This window comes from Anas platyrhynchos, chromosome 3 (genome assembly GCF_047663525.1).
Source record: "Anas platyrhynchos isolate ZD024472 breed Pekin duck chromosome 3, IASCAAS_PekinDuck_T2T, whole genome shotgun sequence".
Taxonomy (NCBI): Eukaryota; Metazoa; Chordata; class Aves; order Anseriformes; family Anatidae; genus Anas; species Anas platyrhynchos.
The window spans coordinates 54,654,797-54,682,706 of record NC_092589.1 but is presented as its reverse complement, the minus strand read 5'-3'; the positions used below and the strand labels follow the sequence as shown (position 1 = coordinate 54,682,706).

The 27,910-nt window shown below is 36.8% G+C and overlaps 2 protein-coding genes and 1 long non-coding RNA gene across 3 annotated transcripts in view; 1 reads left to right on the top strand and 2 right to left on the bottom strand.

The window, feature by feature from the left end:
* Positions 1 to 26,314, bottom strand: part of VIP (vasoactive intestinal peptide) — a 48,783-nt gene extending 22,469 nt beyond the window's left edge. The window contains exon 1 of the mRNA XM_038177229.2: positions 26,181 to 26,314. Within this exon, the coding sequence (XP_038033157.1) occupies positions 26,181 to 26,200 (20 nt within the window). The 5' untranslated portion in view covers positions 26,201 to 26,314. The remainder of the gene's footprint in view (positions 1 to 26,180) is intronic.
* MYCT1 (MYC target 1) lies at positions 183 to 26,321 on the bottom strand. Its single transcript, XM_005024789.6, has 2 exons — positions 26,181 to 26,321; positions 183 to 3,272 (listed from the first exon to the last, which is right to left on the bottom strand). The coding sequence occupies exons 1-2, from the start codon at positions 26,230 to 26,232 to the stop codon at positions 2,740 to 2,742; spliced, it is 585 nt and encodes a 194-aa protein (XP_005024846.1). The 5' UTR covers positions 26,233 to 26,321; the 3' UTR covers positions 183 to 2,739.
* On the top strand, positions 12,045 to 15,969 carry LOC110353678 (uncharacterized). The gene is made up of 3 exons (XR_002404435.4): positions 12,045 to 12,163; positions 13,221 to 13,346; positions 14,768 to 15,969. It is a non-coding gene; the product is annotated as an uncharacterized lncRNA (long non-coding RNA).
* Positions 26,322 to 27,910: the final 1,589 nt, after the last annotated feature.

Sequence of the window (27,910 nt, the reverse complement as noted above, 5' to 3'; positions counted from 1 at the left end):
ATTTAAGATCATCAGCCATGGTCTGTCTCCTCACACAGCAGAGGAGGGGCCAAGCCCCTGTTCACACTCCCAACTATATGAGCTTGAAGAATTAAAGATAATTCACTTCCATTTAAGGCATTATTTTTATACAAGTCAACATATTTATCTTTTCAAACAGAGAAAGAGAGAGAAAGAGAGAGTGATTGTAACATCTATCTTTATTTCACATTCTGAAACCTCTACAGAGCTTGCAAAACATTCATTTCAGATATTTTTTAAACTGGTATCTGACCGCCAAACAGATTAGGCATAAAACAACCTGTGTTTTTAATCCCCCTAATCTGGGGGACATAAAAAATATTTTGATATCCAGTGCAGATTTCAGGAAGAAAAAAATACAGTACATTTAAGCTTCCCTTTCTACATTGATTACTAAATATAGTATAATACAAGCAATAATATGCTGTGGAAAGTTCTACTATAATGTAATGTGCATTTATAAACTGGAAGTAAAAAATCACTTGTCTAAAATGATTTATTTCAAGGAATGAGCAGTTTTGGCCTCCTGGGTACACACCAAGTTGTCTCTGGGCCAAGTTGTCTTTTCAAACAGTCCACCAAACTCAGTAAAGAAAGGGAGCAGGCTTAAACAGCTGCTTGTAGGCATGTCAGAATAGGTGGCTTCACTTATTCTAGTTCCAGCACACTGTAAAAGTACTTGTGAATGCAATGAAGTTCACCAGACTCGATAAAACTGTAAATTAAAAAATATTATTAGAGAACAAAATAACACAACTTTCTTTCTCCATAGGACTATTGTTTTAAGTCCATAGTCTGTGATCAGACAAATGCAGTTTTACAGTCTTATCAGTAAGTCTTCAGTGTACTAGAACCCATAGTGTCTGCAGTGAAACTCTGTAAACGCTGTTAAGTGGTTTTCTTCTAGCAATAACATACATCCCTCTAGAAGGGAAAATGTTGCACGCTAAAAATAAAGCAACAAAAAACAGTCAGTACATAAACGCAAAATAATTTGATTTTACAATAAGTAATAATTGTAGCTTATAATAACTAATGCTTGCAAGCTCAATGTAGCAATATTTGCAAGTGGAAAGGTATGGAGCTGGAAGATTGCAGTAGTGGTGCTGCTTGAGGGATGCTGAACTCTGTAGAGAGATGCATGCTGCTAGATACCAAAAGCCTGCAAAGTAAAATATGAAACATTTTGCTTATTCTAGAAAGCTGCTGAATCCTCGTCCCTCCCAGAGGAAAGATGAGGACTCAGGCTCTCTACTGAAGCACAGGAGCGAACTACTCATATTCAGGGGTTCTGCAACTGGTAGTTGCCCAACACTTTTAGGAATAAAAGGCTTATTTCTAAGCAAGAAGAAGGACTGTTCTTCTACTTATGGAAATTCTTTTCCCTTTATTTGAGCATGAAATACTTATCAAGAAACAGATATAATAAAACCTAAATCAGTCCCCATCTGTCTGTGCTATTTCTAAATCCTGAACTTCTCACATTGGTGCAATTAGTCTCTACTAAACCAGAGGTTAGCTTGACATAATACATGTATTAACAGTCAAGTTAACCTTAAGTAAATATTCCATCTTTATCTTTATATTCTAGCTAATTGTACAATCCCAGTATTCATCTATAGATGTCTAAATTTCTGTGTTAGTGAAATACATTTCAGTGAATAACTTGCCAGGAAGAATCAAACTATGGTAAAATTTGAGAAATAAAATTTGAAATAAGGAAATGAGCAATCCCATAGCAAAACAGGTAACTTAATTAAAAATAAATAAATAAAATTAAAAAGTTATCATTCATGAAATGCTTATCTTGATAACCAGAACTATAAAATGAAATATCAGGATTTCTGCTGTCATACAATCTTACTGGTTTTTAAAATGTTAAAATGACTATGTGTTCTGCAGGCTGCAGGCAGAAAAATCTTTATAATTGTTGCCAAGCATTTGCTATGCTGTTTGAAACTTCTTTTTACATGAAACATAGTATATCTCACCCATGCTGTGGGGAATTTCATACAAACAGCCCTAATATAGAGTGTTTTAAGGTCCTTTACAATCAGCAGAACAGGATACCTATTATCACAGACTGGACTGTGATGTCAAATCTCCTATGGGGTCTTTGTATAAGGTTTCTTCCTTAGAAGCTGTTCTGAGGTTACAGCAAGAATTTGGTTAATAGGAGGTTTTCACTGAAAGTTTAATATCCTTGGAAAAATACATAGAACCAGAACATGTGTTTTGTTTATTTGTTTGTTGTTTTTGTCTGTCTGTTTGTTTGTTTGTTTAAAAAAAAAAAAAAAGGAACAGAATAGTGACATTTGCAGAAATCTGTATATGAGTAATTCCTAGAATCATATTTCTTGAAGAAATTATCCTTTTTTTTTTCTTTCTTTCTTTCCTTTTTTTTTTTTTTTCTTAAGTGCAGCAACATTTTGTTTTCTATAAAGAAAAAGATACAATGGTTACATTACAGAGATAGAAATATGTAAGCATGTTGTAAGGCAGTAAATCAGAGCTGGCAGCGCAAAGATGAGTGATTCCTTGGACAGTGGGACATAGTGCTCTAAGAAATCAGCACTACCCGCCTCCTGGCAATGTACGTCCCCTCTGCAATGTGTCAGAGCAGCTGGAGACTTCTTAGAGATCTTCAGCATGCACAAAAAATGAGACATTTGTGGTTCTTCCTAAAATGTCCATGTGTATTTGCAACAAGGACCTGGCTCAAGAGTCCGGGAATGCTTTTATGATGGTTTCATAGGCAGGAGGAGGGGTTTGTGTGGAGTGGCAGATGCGGAGGCTGTTGTTAGACCAGTGGAATTCAGGTCGACTTAAGCTGTTGGTGGTGCTTCCCACAAAGGTTGTGGTTGTGTTGGTGGGAGTGAGGGTGATCAGTTGACTGTTCGTCTCCACAGGGAGGGGAGGGCACTGCAGAAAAGGGTGGAAGGTGGACCCACGGAAGCTTGACTTCCTAGGGAACGAGTTGGCTTGCTCCAAGGAGGCTTGCCGCTGGAATGTGAGGCTGGCCAGGCTGAGGTTGCTCCGACGTTCACAGCTGCTGTTACGGTAAAATCCAGTCCTGCCAGTAGTTTGGCTGTGGGAGGCAGGTCTGGACCGACGACTGAAAGCTGAAGAGCTCCCCTGGGAAATGTGAGCACTAGCTCTGCGACGGGACAAACAAGTGAACAAGGCCCAGATTATCCCTCCAATCACCAGTCCAATCACCATGGACACTGTGAAGGCGATTGTTATCTGTTCTGAAATACAGCAAAAATACACAGCAGAGTTAATTCATTAGTCCTGAAAAAATATCCCTGCTTGAAGGTGATTTGAATATGGCAGCCTCCTTAAAAGATGAGCACTCCCTAAGATTTTTGTGTCTAACACATGAACCTTACAGCATAAACACAGCAAGTCATACTGTCATAGTGTCATAAAATCATAGAATGTCTTGGGTTGGAAGGGACCTTAAAGATCATCTAGTTCCAACCCCCTTCCATCTAGGCAGGGACACCACCCACTAGATCTAGGTTGCTCAGGGCCTCATCATCTAACCTGGTCTTGAACACCTCCAGGGATGGGGCATCCACAACCTCTCTGGGCAACCTGTTCCAGTGCCTCGCCACCATCATTGTGAGTAGCTTCCTCCTAACCTGTAATGTAAATCTCCCCTCTTTTAATTTAAGACCTTTTCTCCTCGTCCTGTCATTATCTGATTGAGCAAAAAGTTGTTCTGTCTTTTTTATAATCCCCCTTTAAGTATTGAAAAGCTGCAATAAGGTCACCCCAGAGCCTTCTCTACTCTGGGCTGAACAAGCACACCTTGGTGCTAGTGGGTGGCCCTCCCCTGAACCCTTTCTGAAGAGATCAGCATCCTCCTTTTTCTGTGCTATATGGTATTTTTTTTCTTTAATTTGCTTAATTCAACAACATTCAGAAAGTAGACTGCATTTCCTACCAGTCTCTGGTAGGAAAAATTGTAGTCTGTCTCAGAAATGGCCACCCACTAGCACCAAGGTGTGCTGTAAAACCACCAAACATTTGTTTCTGTGAACACTATAAAGTATGGATTAATGAAGACTTGATGACTTTTTTATAGATATTTATATTCTACATGTACGTGTTTGCTAACTAACCTATTACAACTGAGATGTAGCTTCTGCCATGTTCTTAATGGATTAAGCCTTGTATTTATTACAACATGAGAACACGTCCCAGCCTTTTACTGCTGAGTAAAAGAGACTTTAAATCCTCTTAGTAATTAATGTGAATTACCATATCCTAAATGATTTAGGTCAGAGATAACCGTTAGCAATACTAAGTCCCTTAAATATTTCCCATCCCCCACAACTAATTTGAAGATGCATTAATCTGCCATTAGGAAAAGTACATTTCTAGCTCTTTCATACTTGTTTTCAAGCATTAAGAGATCAGAAAATAAAAAAGCATGACTAGGATCATTTTCTCCCCCACATGCTTTCACCAGGTAGAAGAATAAGAATTTTTCCTCATATATTTCTAAGAATAGGCTAGTTGCTTCAGAAAACTTGTCATTTACAACTCAGTACCAGCTTTTTTTGGTGTACTAAAAAATTTAGACATATCTTTTTGATCCTGGATGAGGACTCAAATGAATGCAAAACCTTTATATATTTCCTAAAAATACAAATAGGGATTGGATCACAAACAAGATGAAACTGTGTTGACTACCAGTGGAGCAAAGAGGAAATGAGTGAAAAAGTGCCATATAAATGTTTGAAATATTTATTCTGTTTGCGTTGTTGTCTGTGTTATGTTATGATGTTTGTGAAACATTCCTGTTAAAAAGGTAATTGGAAAGGAATAAGGAAAGGAATTCCTTATCTACCTTCTTTTCACCCTTCAGTGAAGGATTTAAGACAGAGTAACATTATCACGTATTATTGACATCATTGTGAATTTCCTACCTAACTTTATTTGCTCTGTATTTTTCAGGAAAGGTATGGAGAAAAATTCAGGAGGCCCAGAAAATTTAAGTTCTAATTAAGCCACTGGTATTTCGGATGTCTATAGAATCCTATTGTTACTTGCTCATAACTTCTACTTTCAGAGAGGTGTCTGACCACTACACTTTGCAAAAGGCAGAATAAAGTAAAGTCTGGGGGCATAAAGCTTTGGATATTGTTGCAGAGCACAGCTTGCTGTTAGGAACAGTTTATTGTCCCTCAGATCAGAGGTGGACCAGACTTGACCCGAAATACAATTTTTTTTCTTTAAGCCCTCATTTTTTACAACTAAGAAACTCTTGATTGGGTATTCTGCAGCCAAAGGTCAATTGTCTGGTCTGCTTTCTGCAGGAACCCACAGGCAGCAGCATCCTGCACTGCAACTCTGGACCACAGATCAGAGCCCTGTCACCATCAGTGGCCTTCTGATAAATGCATAATGATTCTGCCCTTTATAAAATCATCAAATCATCTTCAGAGACACAGCAGGTCTTAGTGTGCCACTTTTTTTTTTTTTTTTTTTTTTTTTTTGGTCAGGAGCAGGCTATTATGATGTTTTAATGTGTTTAACACCTTCTGTTACTGCAAATTCCTCCTCATACTGGGAGGAAGAGAGAGACAGATTTTGGTAGCCTCCAGTGAATAGAGCCCAAGAGTTGTCCTAATGGCAGCCCTGTGCAAGGGCCTGAGCTTCTGTATGAATGCCCCTACTCCCATCCTTCCATGGCCATGAGTAGAGCAAGAGCTAACCCTTTCTTAGGTTGATTTATTTCACATCTTGACTAGAATGCTAGATACATTGTTATATTTTGAGACTGACGAGGAATACCCCAGGCACAGGGAGCTGTGCTGCTTCCTAGCAACCCCACTCCTGCTTGGTATCTTGACTTCAGCATGGAGGTAGAGAAGGGGTCCTCTATAGGACTCAGCATCCTCCAGTGTAAGCAGAAACACAGCAAGCTGCGCCAGCATACCTGACTCTGGGGCTGCTGTGCACCATGGTGAGAGTTTGTCCCTGCATCCCTCTAGGCATAATTTTCACCACCTGCATGATCAAATTGGCATTTCACACTGTTAAAAGCAGATGAAGGAATTGACAAAAGTATCGAGTGTAGCTCTTCAGTCCTTCCCACGTGCTCTTCCCCTGTGCTGGAGGTACAGCACAAACAATTATCCCTTTTCATAATGTCTTCATTTACTTTAACTTCTTTGATTCTTTTATTTTTCTACCTCTGTATTTGAATGCAAAAATAGAGGGTCAAATTATTCCCTGGGGAAACTCAGCTGGGTTGACACTGATTATTGCTATCCCCATGCAGTTCCCCATATGCTCTCATTTCAGTTTGTACCCACATTTAATCCTTCTGGTTCCTATTATAGAAATATCACTAGACCCATGAGTTACAGGTACTTTATTCTTTTTGTTCCCAGACTCTCCCTGACATCAGTGGGAACTGTGGGGGCACACTAATAAGCCAAAGTTACTTTTTGTTGACTCCCTGCAGAGGATGAATTTCACTGAAATGTAATTCAGGTCTAAAAACTTACACTGAAGAATTGTAAATCTATGCCCATTGATTTCCTCTTTAGAACGTCCAGTGATCACAGCCCTGAGGTGCATTGGAGAAAATACTACAAAACAGAGGAAAAGATCAAAGGCAGAGAGGGACTTGCTGCACCTGGGATTTTGAGGGGAACAGCTGGCTTTCACAGAGTTGTTTTTCTCTTCCTTAATCGGGGCAGTGCCAGGACAGAACAAGCCTTTCAAGAAAGTCAGAGCAATACTACCAGGATGTATCTCCTATGGAGCCATTATAATACCCTATAGCTTGCTGAGAGCTATGCAAGTCATTCTGTCAGCTGCTTTTTAGAAGAAAAAGGAGAAAAAAAGGGGGGGATGAGGTAGGAATGCTGACAATAGTTCCTTTGGTGCTTGTCCCCTAAATATGTTTTGAGATGTATGTTTCTCAGGCTGCTCACACTTTCCACTTCATTTGCTTATGTTACTATTGAAAAGATTGGGTACATCATCTCACCAATTTTACCAACTTTGACCCATAACACCTGACCTCTAATACCAGCTGAGATGAAGAATAAAGTTTTTTTTTGTTTGGTTTGTTTTGTTTTGTTTTTTGTTTTGTTTTAAGAACAAGAAAAGACAGACTTTGAGGTACAAAGCCAGAAATAAAAGGATATAAAGAAATAAACATAACACAAGCCTGCTGCATGTTTAACAATTAAATATCTGAGCTACATCACTTTTCTTATCTGTGGTCCTTCCAACAAGTCCATGTCAAAATGTGGAAGGTTTGGAACCCACATTAACTCCCATGTCTCCTAGAGGTTACCCTTGATCTGAATGCCAAGCTAACATGTATCTATCAGCCCAACTTTTGTCCATATTGGGCAACTCCTGAATTCCTTCTGTTCTCTCCTCATGAATTTCTACATGCAGAATCAAAGGCAGTACTACAGATTTGCAAGGCTTTTTTTTTTTCTCTCTTTTTTTTTTTTTCCTTTTTCCTTTTCCATTTCTATACAGTGCAAGATTTTTCTATGCAAAGTTTTTTTCTTGGTTGTTGTAGCTGGCTTTAAGCCTTTTTATAAAATTCCATGAGATGTATGTATGAAGTGTTATTATATAGTATACATCCTGTCAAGATGACAGTCTAACACTCTGTAGAACCACACAAGAAATTTGGACATGTTATTAGTAAAAATAATAGACTGGCTGATAAGGTACTTTTCCTAGTTATGGCCCTGAAACAAGTTCTTTCCATCCAATTTGGGCATCAGTAGCAAGGCCAGCCAAAGAGGGCTTATACCAATCTGTAAATCTTCTGAGAAGGTATACCTTGGGGTATACCTCACCAAAAATTAACATAATCCCTACTTTGACTTGTAAGTCCCTGGATCAGCCAAACTCTTCAGGAAATAAATTTTCTTTTCATGATGGAGGATCCTGCCTCTACCATGGAGCTTAACAGGATCCTTGCATGTGTACTCAGGTCAATATCTTATTTCTGTGAGGCTTTCATTTTCCTTTCATTTTCATGAACCACAACAGATAGCAAGACATCCCTTTGAATTTAAAACACATTTGCATTGAGGATTTTGCTTGACTAAAATGTAAGAATTTTCCCAAGAATAATTTTCTCTTGTCATTATCTCTGTCTGCATAAAGGCTGGAGCAACATGCTGCTCCTTGAACTCAGGAAATCCCCTGGACTTGCATATTTCCTATAGCCTTATGATCTATTAACCAGTGTGAAAAGTTAAGGCTGACATAAGATTTTCCTTACCCTGCAAGGAAATACACATTTGCAAATTTTTCAACTGGACAAATACATGAAGGTTTAAGTAGTATCTTTCAAAATCATGAAAATAGCATTTTCAGTGAGAGCTTCCAAGGGTAAAAATCATGATGGGGGTGGGGAGAGAGAGCAAAAAGAATTGTATGCAGGGAACAGAGAACTAGAAAAGCATCATTTAGCCAGGCTGTGTACGTATGACTTGAATCTGAACTGCATCATTGCCAACAATAACTAATAAAGAACCAGCCAGCCTTCTTAACATCTGTTCTCCTCATGCTGTCACTAAGCACAAGGACGTAGAAAACACCCCTACAGTGAGATGATGCCTATACAATTGATATCTAGTAGATGTCTAGTAGATCATTAATTTCTAGAAGATGACTTACAAATATTGCAATCTACTTTATGTTTTGGGGCTATTAATATTTTGATGTTGTTGTTGCTTTATTAAAGCTGAAATAATTAAGTAGCTTTATCTCAAAGTTATGATACATGGTAAGGTAGTTTGTCAGTCAAGTATGGCATTGTTCTGATCCAAACTCAGGTTTTTATAGAGATGCTTTACTCATACTCTGTTAGTGCAAGATCCTTCCTATTTACTTCAAAAACTGAGAGTAGTTTTCCCATTTGCTTTTTCTTGAACCTACTTAAAACTAGGATGAGGCATTTTATACGACATGCAAACTTTATTTTACGGGGACATCAGCAAGCTTGTTTACAGAACATATCACATACAAGCTGCTTGATTTCAACTCTGTAAGAAATTATAGAATCATAGAATCATAGAATCGTAGAATCATAGAATCATAGAATGGCTTGGGTTGGAAGGGACCTCAAAGATCATCTAGTTCCAACATCCCCAACATTGGCAGGGATCCCATGTTGGCTCCATGTTGATCAAGTTATCCAGAACCCCGACCAACTGGCTTTAAACACCTTTAGTGACAGAGCATCCACAACCTCTCTGGGAAACCTGGTCCAATACTTTGCTGGTACTCAGAGGGTGCTCTGAGTAAAGAATTTCTTCCCGATATCTAACATAAATTTCTCCTCTTTTAGTTTAAAACCATTCTCCTTTGTCCTATCACTATCTGCATGTATAAAAACACTCTCCATCTAAGCCCCCTTTAAGTATCAGAAGACTACAGTGAGGTATCCCCAGAGCTCTCTCTTTTCCAAGCTGAACATCCCCAGCTTTCTCAGGCTGTCTTCACAGAAGAGGTGCCCCAGCTCTCTGATCAACTTCATGGCCTTCCTGCTCTGCTAGAGCAGGTCCACATCCTTGTGCTGGGGGCCCCAGATCTGTATGTAGTACTCCAAGTGAGGCCTCACAAGATGCAGAGCAGAGGGGGACAATCCCCTTCTTCAACCTGCTGGCCTCTCTGTTGATGCAGTGACATGAGATGCCTGACTGCCATTGAAGAATGGCAAGACACAAAGTATTTGTTGAGCACCTCAGCCTCCTCCACATCTATTGTTACCATTACTCCTTTCTAATTTATCTGAAGGGGTACAGTCTCCTTGGCCTTTCTTTTTTGACCCATGTAACTACAGAATTCTTTCCTGTTATTCTTTGAATCCATCATCAATTTCTCATTCACTATTCCTAAAGCATGTGGTAGTTCTCTCTTTAGAAGTTGAGAGCACTGACTTTGCTCTTTGCCAGGTATATATTCCTTGAGATCAAATATTCAACCAGGGGGTAGGTGCTGCAGCCCAGACAGCCACCAGTCTTAAACTCTTTCATGACTTTATTTGCACTGGTGAGCACTGCGTCCAGTAACACTTCTCCTCTGATCGGTTTGTGAATTTCTGGCCCAGTAAGCTATCCTCAACACACTCCAGGAGTTTTCTGGATTGCTTGCAGCCTGCTACGCTGCTTTCCCAGCAGACATCCAGGTGTCTGAAATCCCCCATCAGGATGAGAGTGTGTGAGCATCGTGCTTCTTGTAGCTGAAGCAGGAAGGCCTCAGCAACAGGGTTCCCTTGATCAGGCAGCCTGTAATATACCCCAACCATACAGAGTCCTTTTTGGTCCAGTCCTTAACTTTTACTCCGAGGCTGTCAACCTGTTTGTGGTTGTTTCTGAGGTAGCTCTTTGCAATGTATCCACTCCTTAACATAGGGGGAAACATCCTTATCTCTCCTTTCCTCTCTGTTATGAAAAGCTTGTAGCCCTCAATTACAGTGCTGCAGTTGTGTGATTTGTCCCACCACACTTCTGTGATACCAATTAGGTCATGGTTTTGTGAGCATGCTGTGGTTTCCAACTCCTGCTCATTTTCCATTATACGTGCATTGGTATAGAGACACTTCAGCTGAGTTAATGGCTGCATCACCTTTTTAGAGGAGCCCTCCCTAATTTCTCTGAGACAATTCACAGGTATTTTCTTGTTGCTTAGTAAAGTGTCAATGTTTCTTGGTTCTTCTCTGTCCCTCAGAAGTGACAGAGAAGTGACAAACATGAAAAGTATCAGAACATACTACCATGTTGTATGGTGGTAATGAGATATTTTTATATTTTCCATCTAAACAGGAGAATTCTAAATTTTGTTCCATTTAAATTCTTTCCATCTCACATTTTTATGAACTCTTTCCTTTATGCCATGCCACATGCCAGTGACTCAAAACTTGTCCAAATAAGTAAGCAGTTCCCCTACATGCACACATGCTTATACAAACACGCACTGCTTTGCCCCTTGAGGTGAAAGACCTTGACAACTGGCAGAGACAAAAAACAGTGTAAAGATTTACAAATCAGAATGGGAATACATTCCTGGCTATTGCACAGCTTAGCGTTGAGCACCAGCTAGTGTATTTAGGTATGAATTGCACTTACTTATGAATGACAAATCTAGTAACCTGACTAGTAAGAATGGTTGAGATACTGTTTTACTGGAGTCTTGGTGAATTTTGAAGTGAGATTCATCACAATCAACGGTGCATGTTTGTAACTTAGTCCAATTTGTGCAAAACCAAACAGCAGTAGCCAAGATCTGTCAAAATTTTAACAAATTCATAGAATCTTCCTGCAGCTATAGTAAATCACAGAATAGTAGCATGACTTGGGTTGGAAGGGACCTTAAAGATGATCTAGTTCCAGCCTCCCTGCCACAGGTTGACACCTCCTACTAGACCAGGTTGCTCAAAGCCTCATCCAACCTGATCCTGAACACCTTTTGGGATGGGGCATCTACAGCTTCTCTGGGCAACCTGTCTCAACAACTTCTGAGTAAAGAACTTCCCCCTAAAATAAAATCTAAACCACATCTCCCTTAGATTAAAACCATTCCCTTTTGTCTTATCACTAGCTGCCTATGAAAAAAGTCACTCTCCATCTTTTTTGTAAGCCCCCTTTAAATGTACAGATGTAAGCTGGAGAGGCTGCAGCTATTCTTCCTCGTGCATCCCAAGCAGTGTGTAGAAAGGGAAAATACCCTACACCCAAACAGCCACCACTTTTTCCCAGCACAGAAGGTCTCAACTGACTTGAAGTACCGAAGATTTTATACTGGCTCTAGGAACTCTAAGACTTAACTTGAGGCTGAGGCTGACAGTAGAAGCCAACTCCTGTGCTGCTGTTGTCATGCTGAGTTCAGAAAAAAACAATTTCCCTGTAACTGACAAGTGTTGACATTACTATCTTCCTTATCGTTGTCACTAATTGTATTAGCAAACCAGCCGCTCATTAATCATTTGTAGGCAGCCCATGATTCAGCTGGGTGGGCGAATCACTTGCTTTGTGAAAGCAGCCAGCTGTGATCTTAGTCATGGCAAACGCTAAGAAAGGTCACACAGCACTTGTGATAAGACGGAGAGAATAATTGTCTACAGTACAAGGTGATTCAGGTAACTGTGGCATCCAGAAAGCAACCAGATGAAGATAGGTGTAGGAAACAGAATTTGCTGGGGCAGAAGGGGGAGGGGGATAAAAAAGCTGAAAGGCAGACTGTGTGGGACACAAGAACTAATAAAACAAGATAGTTAGGCTGTCAGAATGTCAGAAATGTCATCTTGTGCTATCACTAGATCCTTTTCTACAGCAATTAAAAGCAATTCTCCCACTTCTATTAAATGAACTGTTGCTGCAAATAAAGTTTCTATGTCTGCTACAGATCAGGTAAAAAAGTACCGGGTTTAAAATAAAGCAAAGGAAATTCAGATTTAAAATTCAAAATGTGTTTCTATTGATGAGGACAGCTAAGAACCATTCCAGTTGGGTAACACATGTACACACATTAAAGATTCTAAAAATATATATTAATCAAGGTTTTTTATAATGTAGTCAATCCTGTCTTGGAAAAACAAAACAACAAAAGTAATATAGATGACAGCTCAAGGCCCATACAGATGTAATTTTTGTGCAGTTTCTAAAATATTCTTTGAGAAGTTAAGATAAGTTCCAGAAGTGTCTGAAAATTTATTAAGTAAACGACAAGGAAAAAAATTGCATAGTCCATGTCCTTGGATTAATCCCCCTTTTGAACTGCAGAAGGAACAGCAGTTTACTAGTAGGTTTATTTCTCAAATGTTCCACCAACGTAGGAACAAGATTGCCCTCTGCTGGAAATTCATGGTGGAAATCTAAACAGTACATAAAATACCTTACTCAAAATAGGGTGTCAGAAAACCTAAACAATGAGCATATGATGAAGAGCAAAGGAGAACTTAATAGTATCTGAAAACTCAGACTCCAAATTATGCTGACATAGCACTTTAGAACTAGCATTGTGCAGAGGCATTGAAAGTGGGGTACACTGCGGCACAACAGAAATAAATACATGTATTTATTAGTCTAGTGAAGTACAGTTTGTACAGATTTTCTTTGCAAATATATGTATTTATTGTGAAACATGATTAACATGATGTTAATTCTGTTCTTAAATTCCTCTTTCTTGCTACCCAGCCATGTCCAGAATGAACTCCCTGCATTAGAGGACATCTTCTTTGTTTACTAATACCATCATTCATCATGATAAAAATCCAGAACAGTGGGATATGCTATCTCAAAATCCTATAAACCAACTCAGAGGTAATAATAGTCCATTGATATTACTGGCAGTTGAGTTTTACTGGAATTATAAATAAAGAGTAGCTGTAATAATCAGAAGGAAACATCTAAGATGGAGATGTCAGCATGTTTAATTTCATACCTTTGTACAACTTCATACCTGTTTGTACAACAAACTATATAAAACAAAGATTTCTTTGTGCAGAGATAGAAACTTTGTTGCTGTGTGGTTTCATTATAATTCTTAATGCATTACAAAGATAGTAATGTAATTGTGATGTTTTTTGCTTGTGCAGCAAACAGTCCTCTGGCAAGACATTCTTATCAGCCTCACAAAACCAGAGCACAGGCCAAAGCTATATGTCCTCTGCATAAAACTAAGCTAAACAGTAAAACACAATTTGCCAGAGTGCAATATGATGTTATAGTTATTATGTAATTGATAAGATTATTTTACTGATCCTGAGAATAAAATCTTTTCCTATATGGTCAGAGCATGGCTGACTAGAGTGATATCCTAATATTATAAGGACAATTTATTGAAATTCCTAAAATTAAGGAGTAAATCTTAAAGAAAACAAAAGAAAGTTACATTCAAGAAAACAGAAGAAATCCAAAGTTAGAACAAAGTCCTTAACTTTTTCTTTTTTTTTTTTCCAAGTTACTGGGAAGTCTGTAGTGTAAGGAATAATTTACAACCATCCTCAGTCCCACCACAGCAGTTCTGCTGCATGTGGTCTGAGACCAAAGAAACGCAGTATCAGGACACACTTGTTCTTACTGTGAAAAGACACAAAAAGACAAGAAGTGTTCATACTGATAACTTAAGTCTTACTAGAACATAAAGTCAAATATTTTAAAAGGGAGAAAACTCAGAGTGACAAGGTGTGTTTAAAAAAAAAAAAAAAAAAAAAAAAAAACATAACCACATTTCGGCTTGTCTCATAAATCCTACAAACAGTGTTTCTCAATGCAGAATGTTTTCAAAGTGCTCCAGCGTTTGCTGCTGGGGCATAAGTGTCTCCTTCTGTTGTCAAGAGGCCTTGTTTCTGCTCCTTGTTGCTCAGGGCTGCTCAGCTGCTTCCAGGAGTGTAGGAATCTCCTTTTTACAATTCCATCTCTTTTAGCTCCATTGGAAATGTCCATCATATATGCTAGTGCTGACAAAATGAAAGAAACAGATACAGCTTCTGCCAAGATGCAGATATGTAGGAAATCTAATGGGGCCCAAAATGGTAAAGCTTCTCAAAAGCAGCTCTTTTTCACTCAAAACTCTACTGCCTTTGAGATAGTGGCACAGAATATTTTGCTTTCTACTGACAGCTTTAACTTGTGCATTGCTTGTTCAAAAATAGCCTTTAATGAAAATAGTATTTAGTGTTCTATTTGTAGTCTTTTTTTTTTTTTTTTTTTTTTTTTTTGATATGTCCATCCTTCTTTAGGTGAAAATGAAGAAAGTTGTACAAAGTTGAAGAATGGAAGGAAGAGGAGCTGTTTGTGAACTTCAATGAATAATAATCTAAAGTATTCAATAAACACATGTTCTAGTAGCAGGAAGAGGGATCTCTATTTAAATAATATTTTCCTACATTTTTCATTACAGAAATACCTGATATGTATCCAGTAATGCAAAATAAATAAATAAATAAACAAACAAATAAATAAATAAATAAATAAACCTCCTGCTACATTTATCTTCCTTGGGGAAAAAGTATTGCCATGAATAGGTAATTTTGAGAATACCTAAATGTGTTTGTATGTGGTAGTACTGCACTCTGCAGTTACCTATCTGTGGTTCAGAAATTTGAGCTTTATTTCTCCCAGTACTTCCTGTGTGACCATCTGTGCAACCACAAGCTGATAAATGTTGGTATGATTTCTAACTGGAATTATTACTGATCTGGACTTTTAGTCAACTCTTGATGATCCAGGGCAGATGATTCAGGATGGAGATTTGGTGTGCAGTGAGACATTGACGCTTGTCTCACATGAGCCAGCAGTGTCTGGAAGGCTATGCTTGCACTGGACTCTGTTTGCTCCAGGTGCAAGGTCTGGTCCAAGCTTTGCTTACCAGAGACTTCTGCACATCTCAATCAGCTGAGCCATCAATAGTCACCTTCTTCATTTGTATTTTGCCTGCATTACCCTGAGTAACTGAGAGACGGCATCAATATAAGATAACTTTTAAAACAAAGGGTTTAAAATGAGGAGAGGATGGTTAAATGGTCAAATATCACATAAGCATGTGTTAAGACATCGGATTGGGAATTCAAATGTCTGAGTCAGTGAATTTATTTTCTTCAGCAAATAAAATGACTGAATCAAGTAGAGGCCTCTGTTGAGAAGCAGAAAATGTCTTGGTTGTTTCCTTTAGCAAACATGTACAAAACCCTTAAGAAGTTTTTGCATTGCATTGAACAGTCTGTTTTGTTTGTTTGTTTTCCTTTTCTTTTTCTCTCCCAACTAGCCATTATTTCATAAAAATGTTGTATATACTTGTATTGTTGATGTTTTTATTGAAGCTGTGTAACAAATAAGTGAAGTTACAACTGTCCTGTTTTCCAATACATAAAAATCAAAATCTCCTAACTCTCTTTTTCATTTCCTCAGACAGAAAGGGATTTATTAATCATATTGGAAACAAATCTACTGCATCCCAAGAATGCAGTAGATTACATTTACATTGTTTAAGAGTTTTTAGGAGCACAACCTTGAATTGGCTGTTAAAACTTAAGTATTTTATAGTACATGTACCTTTTATTAAGGCTGTGTAGAAAGTGAAACTTCTGCTTTGAAAAGTAAGAAAATGTTCCATAGTCAGTATGGACTGTAATGTCCATACTTCATTTATTTATTTATTTTCCCAATGAAAGGGATAAGGTTATAAAAATCCTACAAAGACAAAAAGGGTCATTCTTGAATCTTGATTTTATTTTGTGCTCTTTTTTTGATCGTGGACATCTCATGCCATCTGCAAACTTTATATTAATCTCCTGTGCAAGGAAGATGACACCACTCACAGCCATTCATTTGGCTCACAAAGATTTTCAGCTCCTGGTTGAATGAGCTACAATGGCAAAATGGGAAATTGAGTATAAAATATAAATAGAGTATTTGCCTCTAACAGTTTTTACAAGAAGAACTGAGACAGTCTCAGCACACCCAGAATTTGCTGAGACTAACACCTCTGAATCGAAATCTTGCAAGGCTCTAACAGTTGAGCATACAGCTTTGTGGGGTTTGTCTTTATCAAAAAGTACACAAGGAAGGTACTTCTTTATGTCTTTGCTGATATCAAGACATTCACTGCCATGGTGATTGGAAGAAGACATATACATAATTTCCCAAAGATGAGATTTCTGGATTCAGTGGATAAATAAAACATGACTTTCTTGGCAGCTGGCTCATGTGACAACAAGCAGCAGTACACAGTCAATATAGTGGGTGTACCTGCCAAAATGTGTATACACTTTGTGTTTGATTCATTAAATAATACTATGAAGAAACTTTGCCTCTTCACTCAGCTACCTTAGATCTATATTCTTCCTGCCAAATATAGTTAAGCATTTGATAAATCAGTGGTTGTATAGTGGGGGAAGAGGAAAGGAGGAAAGAAGCAGTAATTAGGAGGCAACAAAACACAGCCTGAGGATGACAGATTCACTTTAAAAGAATAATTTATACACAGGGAAGAAATCGTGATCTGAATAGACAACACGTAAGTGTAAGACTGGTCTCTTCTCCTCAGTTTGTCGCTTTTATCCATCTGCAGTAATACTTATTTCTTTGGGTTTGCCAGAAAAATGTCAAGGAAAAAAATCAGTCCCTCATTAATATATACTTTTATCTCTCTGACAAGCCTGCACATAAGATCTTGGAAAGGATTTACATATTAGCTCCCTGAATGCAAGGACTGATTATTGATATAAAACCTTTTGCTTCAGTAATGCAAGAGATTGTTTCACATGCTTATCAAATCTTTTACTTAACTGATAGCAAAATAAATATCATTATATTAAAATTGTAATAGTGTGGTCAGCCTGAACCTTGTGAAGAATGTATATGATTTATCTAATAAATTCTTATATGGGGTTTATATAAAATGGTAATGGTCCAGTAGTCGATAGAAAACAGTAACTCCAGAATATAGCCAGCGAGCCAAAAAATAAAACATGGCATAAGACTAAGAAATAGTTCTGTTTCCTAGAGAAATCATTGTGGGAAGAATATGTTCAGATTTGGTATATGACTGTTTCATCTCCCTGATGAAACAGGGAGAAAGTGTTGGCTTCCTGCAGTAGTCTGGAAACAGCATAAGCATTAGAAGGTACAGCAGAGCATCTCTGGCTTAGCTGCTTTAGGTGCTCTTTAACAACACTGGAAGACAATGAAGCACAAAAGCACTGCAATTCCAGTAAAATTGCCACATGAATAAGAAATCTAGCTGAAAATCTGTCATTCAAATAATTTATTCTCAAATAAAGTTGAGGAAAACAGAGACATATCCTGAAGATAAAATGGGGAAGATGAGCAACACCTTCCTTTTTATTACATAACACTTCATAGATTATTTTCTCATTTTTTTATGGGCATATTCCTTGAGGACTTCACAGAAGGAGCCGGAGACCCCAAGAGTTACAGAACAAAAGGATTAATTGCTGTCATTGTTGCCGCTGAAGGACTGATGTTCACACCATGCTGTTTGCTATTATTGCTAATGCCTCACCATCACATGCTGTACAGTTAAACCCACAACCTTGTTGCCATTTCTCTCAGCATTAGCACTATTTATATGAAAACTTTGTCCTGTCTGAGTCACTATCCCAGGCTGCTCTGCTGATGCCTCATGACACATCCCAAGTCAGCTAAGGCTGTGGTCAGGCTAACCAGAAACAGGAAGATCTGTTAATGACCTTGACCTGGTAGGTCCCTCTTTCTTGCAGAGATCTTAACAGCTTTAGCCAGAGGAGAGAGGAGAGGTGGCACATTTGGATCTTCTTTGCCCCAGTAGTCCTCTAGTTACCTGATAATAATGATCATTATCAAATTTGTGTGGACTACTTAAATCAGCTTCTGGCCACTTGAACACTTGAGAAGTATCAGGGGTTTTAGTTATGTGACCTTTTCTACATTTCTATCAGAGGATTTTCATATAGTTTAGTATTTAGTCAACCACAATGAAAGGGAAAAAAATAAAATAAAATAAAATAAAATAAAATAAAATAAAATAAAATAAAATAAAATAAAATAAAATAAAATAAAATAAAATAAAATAAAGATTGCCATTAGTCCAGGGAAATCTCTGTTGCTTCTAAAACGATGCAGCATAAATTATTCTGAAACTTCTGGATGTGGGAAGATGCACAACCCTACAGCCCTTTCCAAGGGGAGAAAAAGAAGCCTGTCTTGGTTCCTGTACAGGTGAAGCTGAGAATTATCAGTGTTACCATTATTTATTCATTTCTGTGTTCTGTGTTCTTGGAGTCTGACTGGGGTCCCACTGTGTGGTGTATGTGATGGACAAAAAATAAAACTGGTTCATGTCATGATGAGCTATATAGGATTTTCAGTCCTGATTTCTGCAATTTCACCATGCAGATATATTGCAATTATTCTTCATCAGTATGAAAAACTGTAACTCATTGAAATGAAATATTTGGTTAAATGATCTGAAAATAAGACGCCACTATTAAATTTCTGGTATCATAATGTTTCACTGAGGAGTTGGGGAAAGACCTTGTAGGCACATTCAATTTAAGACTGATAATAAACAAAACATTAAAAAGATGTAACTAATATTAATGGAGAGATTTCATTGTCTTTCACAGAATTGTTTAAATGTGTCATATTTTATATATGTGTTGTACATCTAGTCCTCAGACAAATGTACTTGAAGAAATATGTGTATTTACAGGGAACATTTACAAAAACAGAATCAGCTTTCTGTCTGATTCTGTCACAGTTTGCCTCAATGTCTTATCTTTACAACTTTCATGCAAAGCAGCACAGGGTACTTTTCTCTACTTTTTCAAATAGTCACCCAAAATGTGAAAAAAAAATAGCTGTATTATCTTCCAGAAACCCTACTAAAAATCTGTCTGCCATTATGCTTATTTTCAGTAATGTCTTTTGGAGGTGCCACTCTACTCTAAGTTCAAGCTAATCATAGGAAAATAAAGCATTTCCAGTTTCTCAGTGAATTTGTGAAGAATCAATGTATATTACTCCATGTTAGGAGAGCTACCTTGGGAGTCTAAATTTGAAATGGATAAAAATTTGGGGCAGCATTGGGCACTTTCTTGGTGGAGGAAGAGGAAGATGCTACGTGTCACCATTACCTTTACTCTGCACAGCTAAGCAAACACTTAACAAGTATGTTTGCAGATGTGCTATTTGATAGAGCCAGGGAAATCTGCATACACAAGGACTGGTCTGTCCATACCAGACTGTAACAAAGGGCTGTAAACATACTCTACATTTTTTCTGTATTGTAGGCAATATGCAATTATACCATTCACACAAACAACAGAATTTTCTAGTGCAGACAATATTCTACACATATTTTAGAGGAATAATGCTCTAATTAATCTAATTAACCTGATCAATACTTTCTGGGCTGAAAACAGGGGAAAGATTTCAAGGCAATTATTTTCCAACCAGTTTAATTTTTCAGCCATTTAAAGCAAAAATGTTAATAAAAATTTTCTTTTTATTATGTATTAATAAATACATATGTATTTATTATGTATTAGACTACATTTATATTAGGTTGTCCAAGTTCACATGCCAACGACATATACCAGAACCAATCAATGGCATCATTGGATTCCATGCTCAAAACAAGCTCTTTTTTCTACAGTTAGAATATATACTTTGCTTTGAAATGGGACTGAAAGAAAAGCTGCCATTTGCTACTAGAAGTCCTAAGGGTATATCTATGGAAAGATAGCTTTGGAGATGTACAACTTTTACTTTTTCAAATCGTCAGATTGAATAAATAAAGGAGAAAACATTAGTCAGAAGATGGAGAGTTCGGTAAATAATAAACACACAGTAGGACTCTGGAAAATCTATAACAAACCTGGAAGTTTGAGCCTTTTATTTGATTGGAAACGATAAGTGGGAGAGGTGGATGGAAAGGTTGTTTACAAGCAATCGTCTCTTATACTAACACCATCATGAAATCAGAAATCTGCTCATGAGTTGAGTCTTTTACTGTCACACATCATGTGACAAGTAAAAGTTGCAAGCCCTGAGTGCAAGTCCTAAGCAATAGTTCAGTATTCCTGATGAGCCAGATATGAGGTTCTGAAATTCAAGTCTTAAGTAAACCACAGACTCATTAAGGCAGTGCATGATAGGGTACTGTGGGAAGTCTGAGTGGCAAAGTTGTCACTCTAGACTTAGTCATTGTTTGCCAGAAGGGGGGTTGTAGACTCAGTATGAAGACTGCATTTTCTTTATATGTGTTTGTCTGTGACGTAAGGGAGGCATTAGTACAAACTCCTTGATCTGACTTCTATTCTTTCAGATATGTTCGACTTCACCAAATCATTATGGATTAATCATTCTTCTGGTAACACTTAATGGTACCATTCTACTCATTTCCCTCTCACTCAAGCTGTATTGAAGAGTTTGGCTTTTAGTTTTTATCCTCACTGGTTATTTTTTTCTATTATTTCTATATTGTCTTAACTAACTGGAAAGGAAAAAAAAAAAAAAAAAAAAAAAGGAAAAAAGTGTCATTAAAGAAATTCAGAACTGACAAAGTCTGCAAAGTCAGCCTACAAGTCTGTAATGCCCAATCTTCCAGGATACATTCTCTCTGGAATTCTCTATTTTATGCTGGTCTTTTCCAGCCATCAGATTAGGAAGAAGCTACTACTGCCAAATCTTCTGTCAGGTGCTCCATGGCTAGCCTAAAATTCTATCTTTGTGTCCACATCTCCAGCAGGGCAGTTAAGGCAGCTCCTGGAGTTTTTACCTGGTGCTGCTCAGGCAAGACCCGAGGGATACTTGTCAAAGAGAGAACAGAGAATGAGGTGAGAACACCCAGTAAGTACGCTGGAAATGTCCTGTCACATCAGTCAGAGAGGAAGCCAACAGGCTTAACCAGGTCACCACAATTACCCAAATACTACTTTTCACACGCATAACTTGAATTTGCTACTGTTACTTCTAGTCTAACACTGCTACAGACTGTGAAGGAATACTGGCATAGAAATCATGTTCCATGGCCACCTAGGTTAGAATTCTCAGTGTTTGAGAGCTGTGTCAATGCTGCCCTTTCACAAGTAGTATTTCAATTCATAAAGAGAATGGCTCGAAGTCCTTAACCACCATTATTGCTAGATCAGTAACACAACACAGTATATTATAATATGCTCATTGATAGGTTGCCCAGAGGTGTTCTGGAGTCTCCCAGTTTGTCGGTCTTCATAACGTGCCTGGACATAGTCCAGGGCAAGCAACTCTGGGTGTCCCTACTTGAGCAGGGGGTGAAACAGATGATTCCAGAGGCCCCTTTCAATCTCAACCATTCTGTGATTTCGTGAACTATTGTCCATATTTTCCAGCAGAATATATAGACCAATTTATTTCAAGCAAAAAAATCACATGTTAATAGAGGGAAGACCATTGGGTAAAGACAAGGGAGAGAAAAGGCAAAATTTGGCATTATATTTAAAACCATGAGTGTGTTTGCAGCTTAGAAAAGTCAAGAGATAATGCTTAAATTGACAATACCAGACAGTTCTCAATCTTAAAATGTTGAAAGCCAGCTTGCATACAATATTTTTCCATATACCAGACAAATAACACCCTAGATTCTGATTCAGGGGGGAAAAAATATTGGCTTAATGTTTTTAAGGTATTAAATTGTAATGTTGCATTTCTTAAATAGATACTTGAGTAAAACCAGACTGAAGGATTGTCTAGGGATCCAGGTTTATGCTGATTAATACCTGCTCACACTTTTTCTCTCTGCTGTTGTCGTATTCATCAAACATAATATTTAAATTGAATTTCCTGATCTGAATGTATTTTACCACTTACACTGGAGGAACAGTATTGTCTAAAAGCCATTTATTGTATTTAATTCTGTGTGACTGAAAATGCTTTTAGGAATTACAAGAAATGCACTGCTGGTTGAAATGGAAATATTTTTGCTTCCTCTGTAAACTTACTCATAATGAACTCAATAAAGACTATATTAAACAGTAAAAAATGAGATTAGTAGTTGATGGATGGATACCAAACCCTGAATTTCTCACTGAGCTAATGCCAAAAAAAAAAAAAAAAAAGCGAATGCAGATTCTCTGTCTACATTCCCATGAGATGCCAATGGTGCTGAAGCTCAGCAGAGGCTGCCTTTAAGTGCTTCTACCTCTGCCAAACTAATGTACTATGGGAAAGCAGAGGTTGCATAGCTTCATAAAAGCTGGCACCTGAAAAAGATGTTCTGCATTCTCCAGTAGCTCAGCCAATTTCTCTGAAAAAAAATCAGGTATGTGTTAGTAGACTGTGCAACCTCTGTAGTAGGGAACAATGGCTAACAAAACAGGAATCAGAATCTCAGGGGCTGCAACAACCTACATGTCTGCCTTTATGCTCGCTACATATTACACAGAAGATATTTGTTCACAATGTCAGGAGTTCTATTATGAAACTCATTAATTTAAACTAGAAGAAAACACTAACACTTTATCATTCCTTTTTTTTTTTTTTTTTTTTTTTCCCACAAAAATTATTTTAGGCCAGCAAAACTTCTCCTTCTGTTTTACATTGCTGCATAATTTAGCATTTCAAAAATGTAACAGAATGAAGTTCTGTTAAATTCAAGCTTCACTATTGACTATTCAGGCTTCACTGAATTTAACAGAAGAGTTAAGTCTCCTTGGCCTGCAGGATCTAAAACTAAGCATGCTGTTGACTCTTCAGGCCTCTAAAATGAGTCTGAAAAAAAAAAAAAAAAAAAAAAAAGTGTTCTTTTTTGGGGGGGAGTTATTGCTTTGTTTTTATTATTGTGTTAAGGAATCGGTATGAATTGAGATAGAAGATTTAGACTACTTAGGCAATTCACATAGTATGCTTTATGTTACATTATCTTAGATATGTATATATATATATATTTTCCTTTTCTTTTCTATGCAGTTTAATCATACAAATTTTTAACATGAGATAGTGGCCTGGGGCAGTTGTAAGATGATTCATGTGTGTAAATTTATGATTTACATAATTAGAGGACAAATTAGTTTGTTCAAAAATAATTCTTAGATGTTTAGTGTGAAGTTACCATTGGAAACCACACAGCTTTAGAAAACAGGATGCCTGTGTATTTTCCAGAGTAGGGAACCAGTTGTTAGACAATAGGTGGTTCAGGAAATTATAAGAAATTAAATATCATTATGAATATCTTCTCTTACAATTTTTACAGCACGTATTTTTTCTCCACAAAGTTATTTTCTCTCAGCAAGCTGTTACACACATGCTAAAATTTACATATTGGCTGAGTCCAGGAGAGCTACTGAGAAGTCACCCACACAAGGAAAAGGATCTGCATCTTGGTAATGTATTCATATATGGTGGGTGGCTTAGAAAAACAGTGTAACAGACTGGAAAACATATTCTAGAAAATAATAATAATAATAATAAAATCATAGTTTCAAACCCTATCCTGAAATCATAGTTTCAAATATTGCATTCTCATTTAATAAAAATATACATATTTATACCTATTATGCACCGTTTTATTTTTACCTCATGTATCTCCAAGGATGTCAGCAAATACAGTTCTATCTTTGTAAGAGACGTTTTCTTACAGTGAGGTTACATCAGTCATTTAGTTCTGATGCTAACTATATACTGAACTAGATTGTGTCCCTCCCTAATCTAATGTATATGATCAGGAAATCATATAGGAATCTAAAGGAAAGGAAGGGTAAATGTTATTAACTCTTCTAACTGTATCAGAAAATACAAGAACCCAAGAGATTTCTACTTTCCAGGACGGTGTGAGCTCTTTACAAAGTTTTATCTGCTGTTGGAGCACAAGCAAATGGGAGGTAATCAGGGCTAGGGAGGTAATCAGGGCTATTTGTCCCTGGCAAGCCATGTGGGTAATGCTGGTGAGAGGTAATACTGGCCTTTTCAACATTAAGGTGCTCATGAACGTGTTGCTTTGTGTTGTCAAATACAGCCCTTCATATTTAAAGACCAGTGCTTGGCACACTGAGAGGTAAATTAAAGTGTGTAACAGCAGCACCAATGGAGTCAGTTCCATGCTCTGCATGCTGTGAAAATTAAATATTCACTTTTTAAATACCTTTTGTATACTTTTTTTTTTGACTGTTCATGAAAATGGAGAACACCTTGCCCACAATCTGTGTTATAGCTCAGTCTTAGAGTTTTTATAACTTTGCTGTTTCATGTGAATATTTACTTGAGTGTGAAACAATAATTTATCTCAGAATAAAATTAAGTCTGCATTAACAAGGGACAGCAACTTTTACACAAAGATTCTTAAAGTACAGATGAAAGCACTTCAATTTTTTTGTTCTGAAAGAAACATTTTAGAATTATATGAAGTTCCACAATACAAAAATTATAGTTATTCTTCAAAGTCCATCAGACAATAAGAAACTAAACATTAATAACAATTTTTTTTTTTCTTCAGTTAATCTCTAAGTATTTCTCAAAGATATTCAGTATGATTATCCCACTTTCTAGCCCAAGACACAAAAATGAAATGAGTTGCTCATGGTGTCCCAATAGGAAAATATATGTGTCAGTGCAGGAAACATGTGGCTGGCATTCCACAGACTCCTGCTTCATATACTAAGGAAATCAAGGAACTTCTTTAAATCTTCTTGTAGTGTTATTTTCCACTCTTTTCCCAGGGTGCTTTTATATAGCAAAAGCCCCGTGTTGCTAATGAATATTATATTTTAGCTTTAGATATTTCACAGATTCTTGAAAGGGTCATTAACAATAATGAAAGGCTCTATAACAATAATAAAATAGACATAAATATGATTCACATAATACATGATATGATCCACACTAACAATACCCACTAAATGGTAATACATATTAATGCTAAATATATCTTGATAGAGCATTTTTGAATGGAAATAGTCTCCACAGAGTCTGGATTCCACAGAATCCACAGATCAGGTCACTGAATCTGATTACCTCAAATGAATTTCAATATGAAATATCTTACCAGTACACACTGTATACATATCAGTTAATGCACCATTTCCAGGTCTGGGTGAAGGAAAACAGTCATAATAGAGGATTATCAAAATATTCATTGAGGAATAATTAAGGAAAATCTGATCATGAGACACCCCAAAAATTACTGCTCATTTTACATTCTGGAAGATTAAGAGTGTATTCCAGAGGTTGCAACATGTTTAGTGTTTGCCATTTCTTTTGTCAGAAGATGAAACAAATCATGTCTACTATTTAAGGACATCTATTAAACAGTTGAGAATGTCTTCCTGATCTGAAACACACTGAAGTCAATAGATACCTTTTCACTGACTTCAGTAATGGACTTTGTCAAACAATCAGTTCTGTCCTGGAGGTTTCTGCTGTCTTCATTTGTCAAAAATCATGATAAAACTGATTTTTTTGCTAATAAATATCTGATTTTTTGTTTAGACTGATTTATTGTCTAATAAATATTTGGAAACAACCTTTCACATTGCAAGAAATACTGACAAAATTTATTCATTACCTTTTGTTTCAAACTTAAGGCTTGCATTCTCTAGATGTATTTCTTAAGGCAAATAACAGTGAAACTCAGCATCTACTTTAATGATATTCTAGAAAAAGAAACAGAAAGCTTACCCCAAAACTTTGGTGGCCATGTGGTCAGAGAGTAAGTGCTGTTTTTATCCATAACATCCAAATGATAGATACAAAACTATATCTCCACAGTGTAGCAATAAGTTTCTGAATGTTTGAGATTTAGGGGTAGAAGCAATGCTTTTGTGCTGCCAGGGAACTGTTTTGTTTGTCTGAAAGGAAATAGATGTATCACATTTCCTGCTTGTGGACTCAAATTAGCAATCGCTTGCCTTATCTTAGAGCCCCACATAGTTCCTGAGACAGAGGAATAGTTTCCTTCTCGTCATTTCCTCAGCCTGAGTGAATTGACTTAGAACAATACCAAATCTGCTCCTGCCCCAAAACAGTTTGAGCCCCAGAACTGTTGGAGATAGAGAGATGCAAATTCGTTTTTCTACCCTTTACTGAATTTTTTGTCTTAAAGACGTTCTTTAAAAAAAATCAGTATTTATATTCAGTGGTAATTTTCTATAAGGAATAAATGTTTGAAATATGTTTGTAATAAATGCCGTTTCACTAGTATACTGATACAGGGTATGAACATTTTAAAGTATTTGCCATTGTTCTTCAGCTCGTCTGAGGAACTAGCTAGGCCTGACAGTGTAGCTGTAGGTATTGCTATTTTAATGAGTGTTCTTCAAATTTCCTCTGCTAATTCTTTTCCTTTCCACACCCCATTCTAAATTATGAGCTCTCTGTAACACAAACAGGCTTTGAGCTAACTGTTTGAATAGTTTTAATACAATGTACTGGTAAATCTCAGATGGAATTTGTAGGCAATACTGCTAAATATAACATATAGCAATAGTAACACTCAATAATAATAATAATAATAATAATAATAATAATAATAATAATAATAATAATAATAATAATAATAATAATAAATAAAGCACACAATATATTTGAGGACACAGACACATAAGTAATATAAAATGTATGGGAATCAATAAAATGTATGGCTTTGTACATATGTGAAAAATTCTGTAGAACCTGATTTTAACTCTCTCTCTCTTTTTGCTGACAATAGACACAAGAGGTATCATTATAATTATTAATTATTATAATATTAATAGATATAATAATAATAGATATAATAATAATAGATGCAAGTCTTTAGATATATTTAAGGCAAATAAAAAACTTTTTTGTGGTGAATTTCAATACTTAGCAAAAATACACGGATGATTAATGGAAGACTAACAGTTTTCAAAGTTTGTGCTTAAAATGACATACCCAAATATTGATTTAATCTAGTTGAAAAGCAGCTGAAAAGACATAGACACTTATGCAAATAATTAAATATTCCATATTATCAAATGTATGAAACATCAACCTTAGTACTTCGTGAGAAAGTCAACAGCGAGAAGGATGGCAGTTTTACTCTGGAAAGGGTATTCCAAATAGAAATTCTCTCTTTTTCCTCAGAAACATACAGCTGATATTGGCAGTTGTTAGCAACAGTAGATCAGAGAAGAACCACTGAAAGTTATTTGGAGCATACCCCTGCAATGCTTATCAAGTTGCACCAGATAAAATTTTAAATGAATCAAGATAATGTGGGATTACAATGATTTGCTAATCAGGAGGGTCTCTCAGATCAGTTTCACAATCTTTCCAATGTGTATTCTTGCCTGAAAAGAAGAACTAAGTTTGTGCAACAGAATTTGCCAAAAACAGATAGAGTGTATGAAATCAGATGTTTTAATTAAAATGATACATATTTTTTT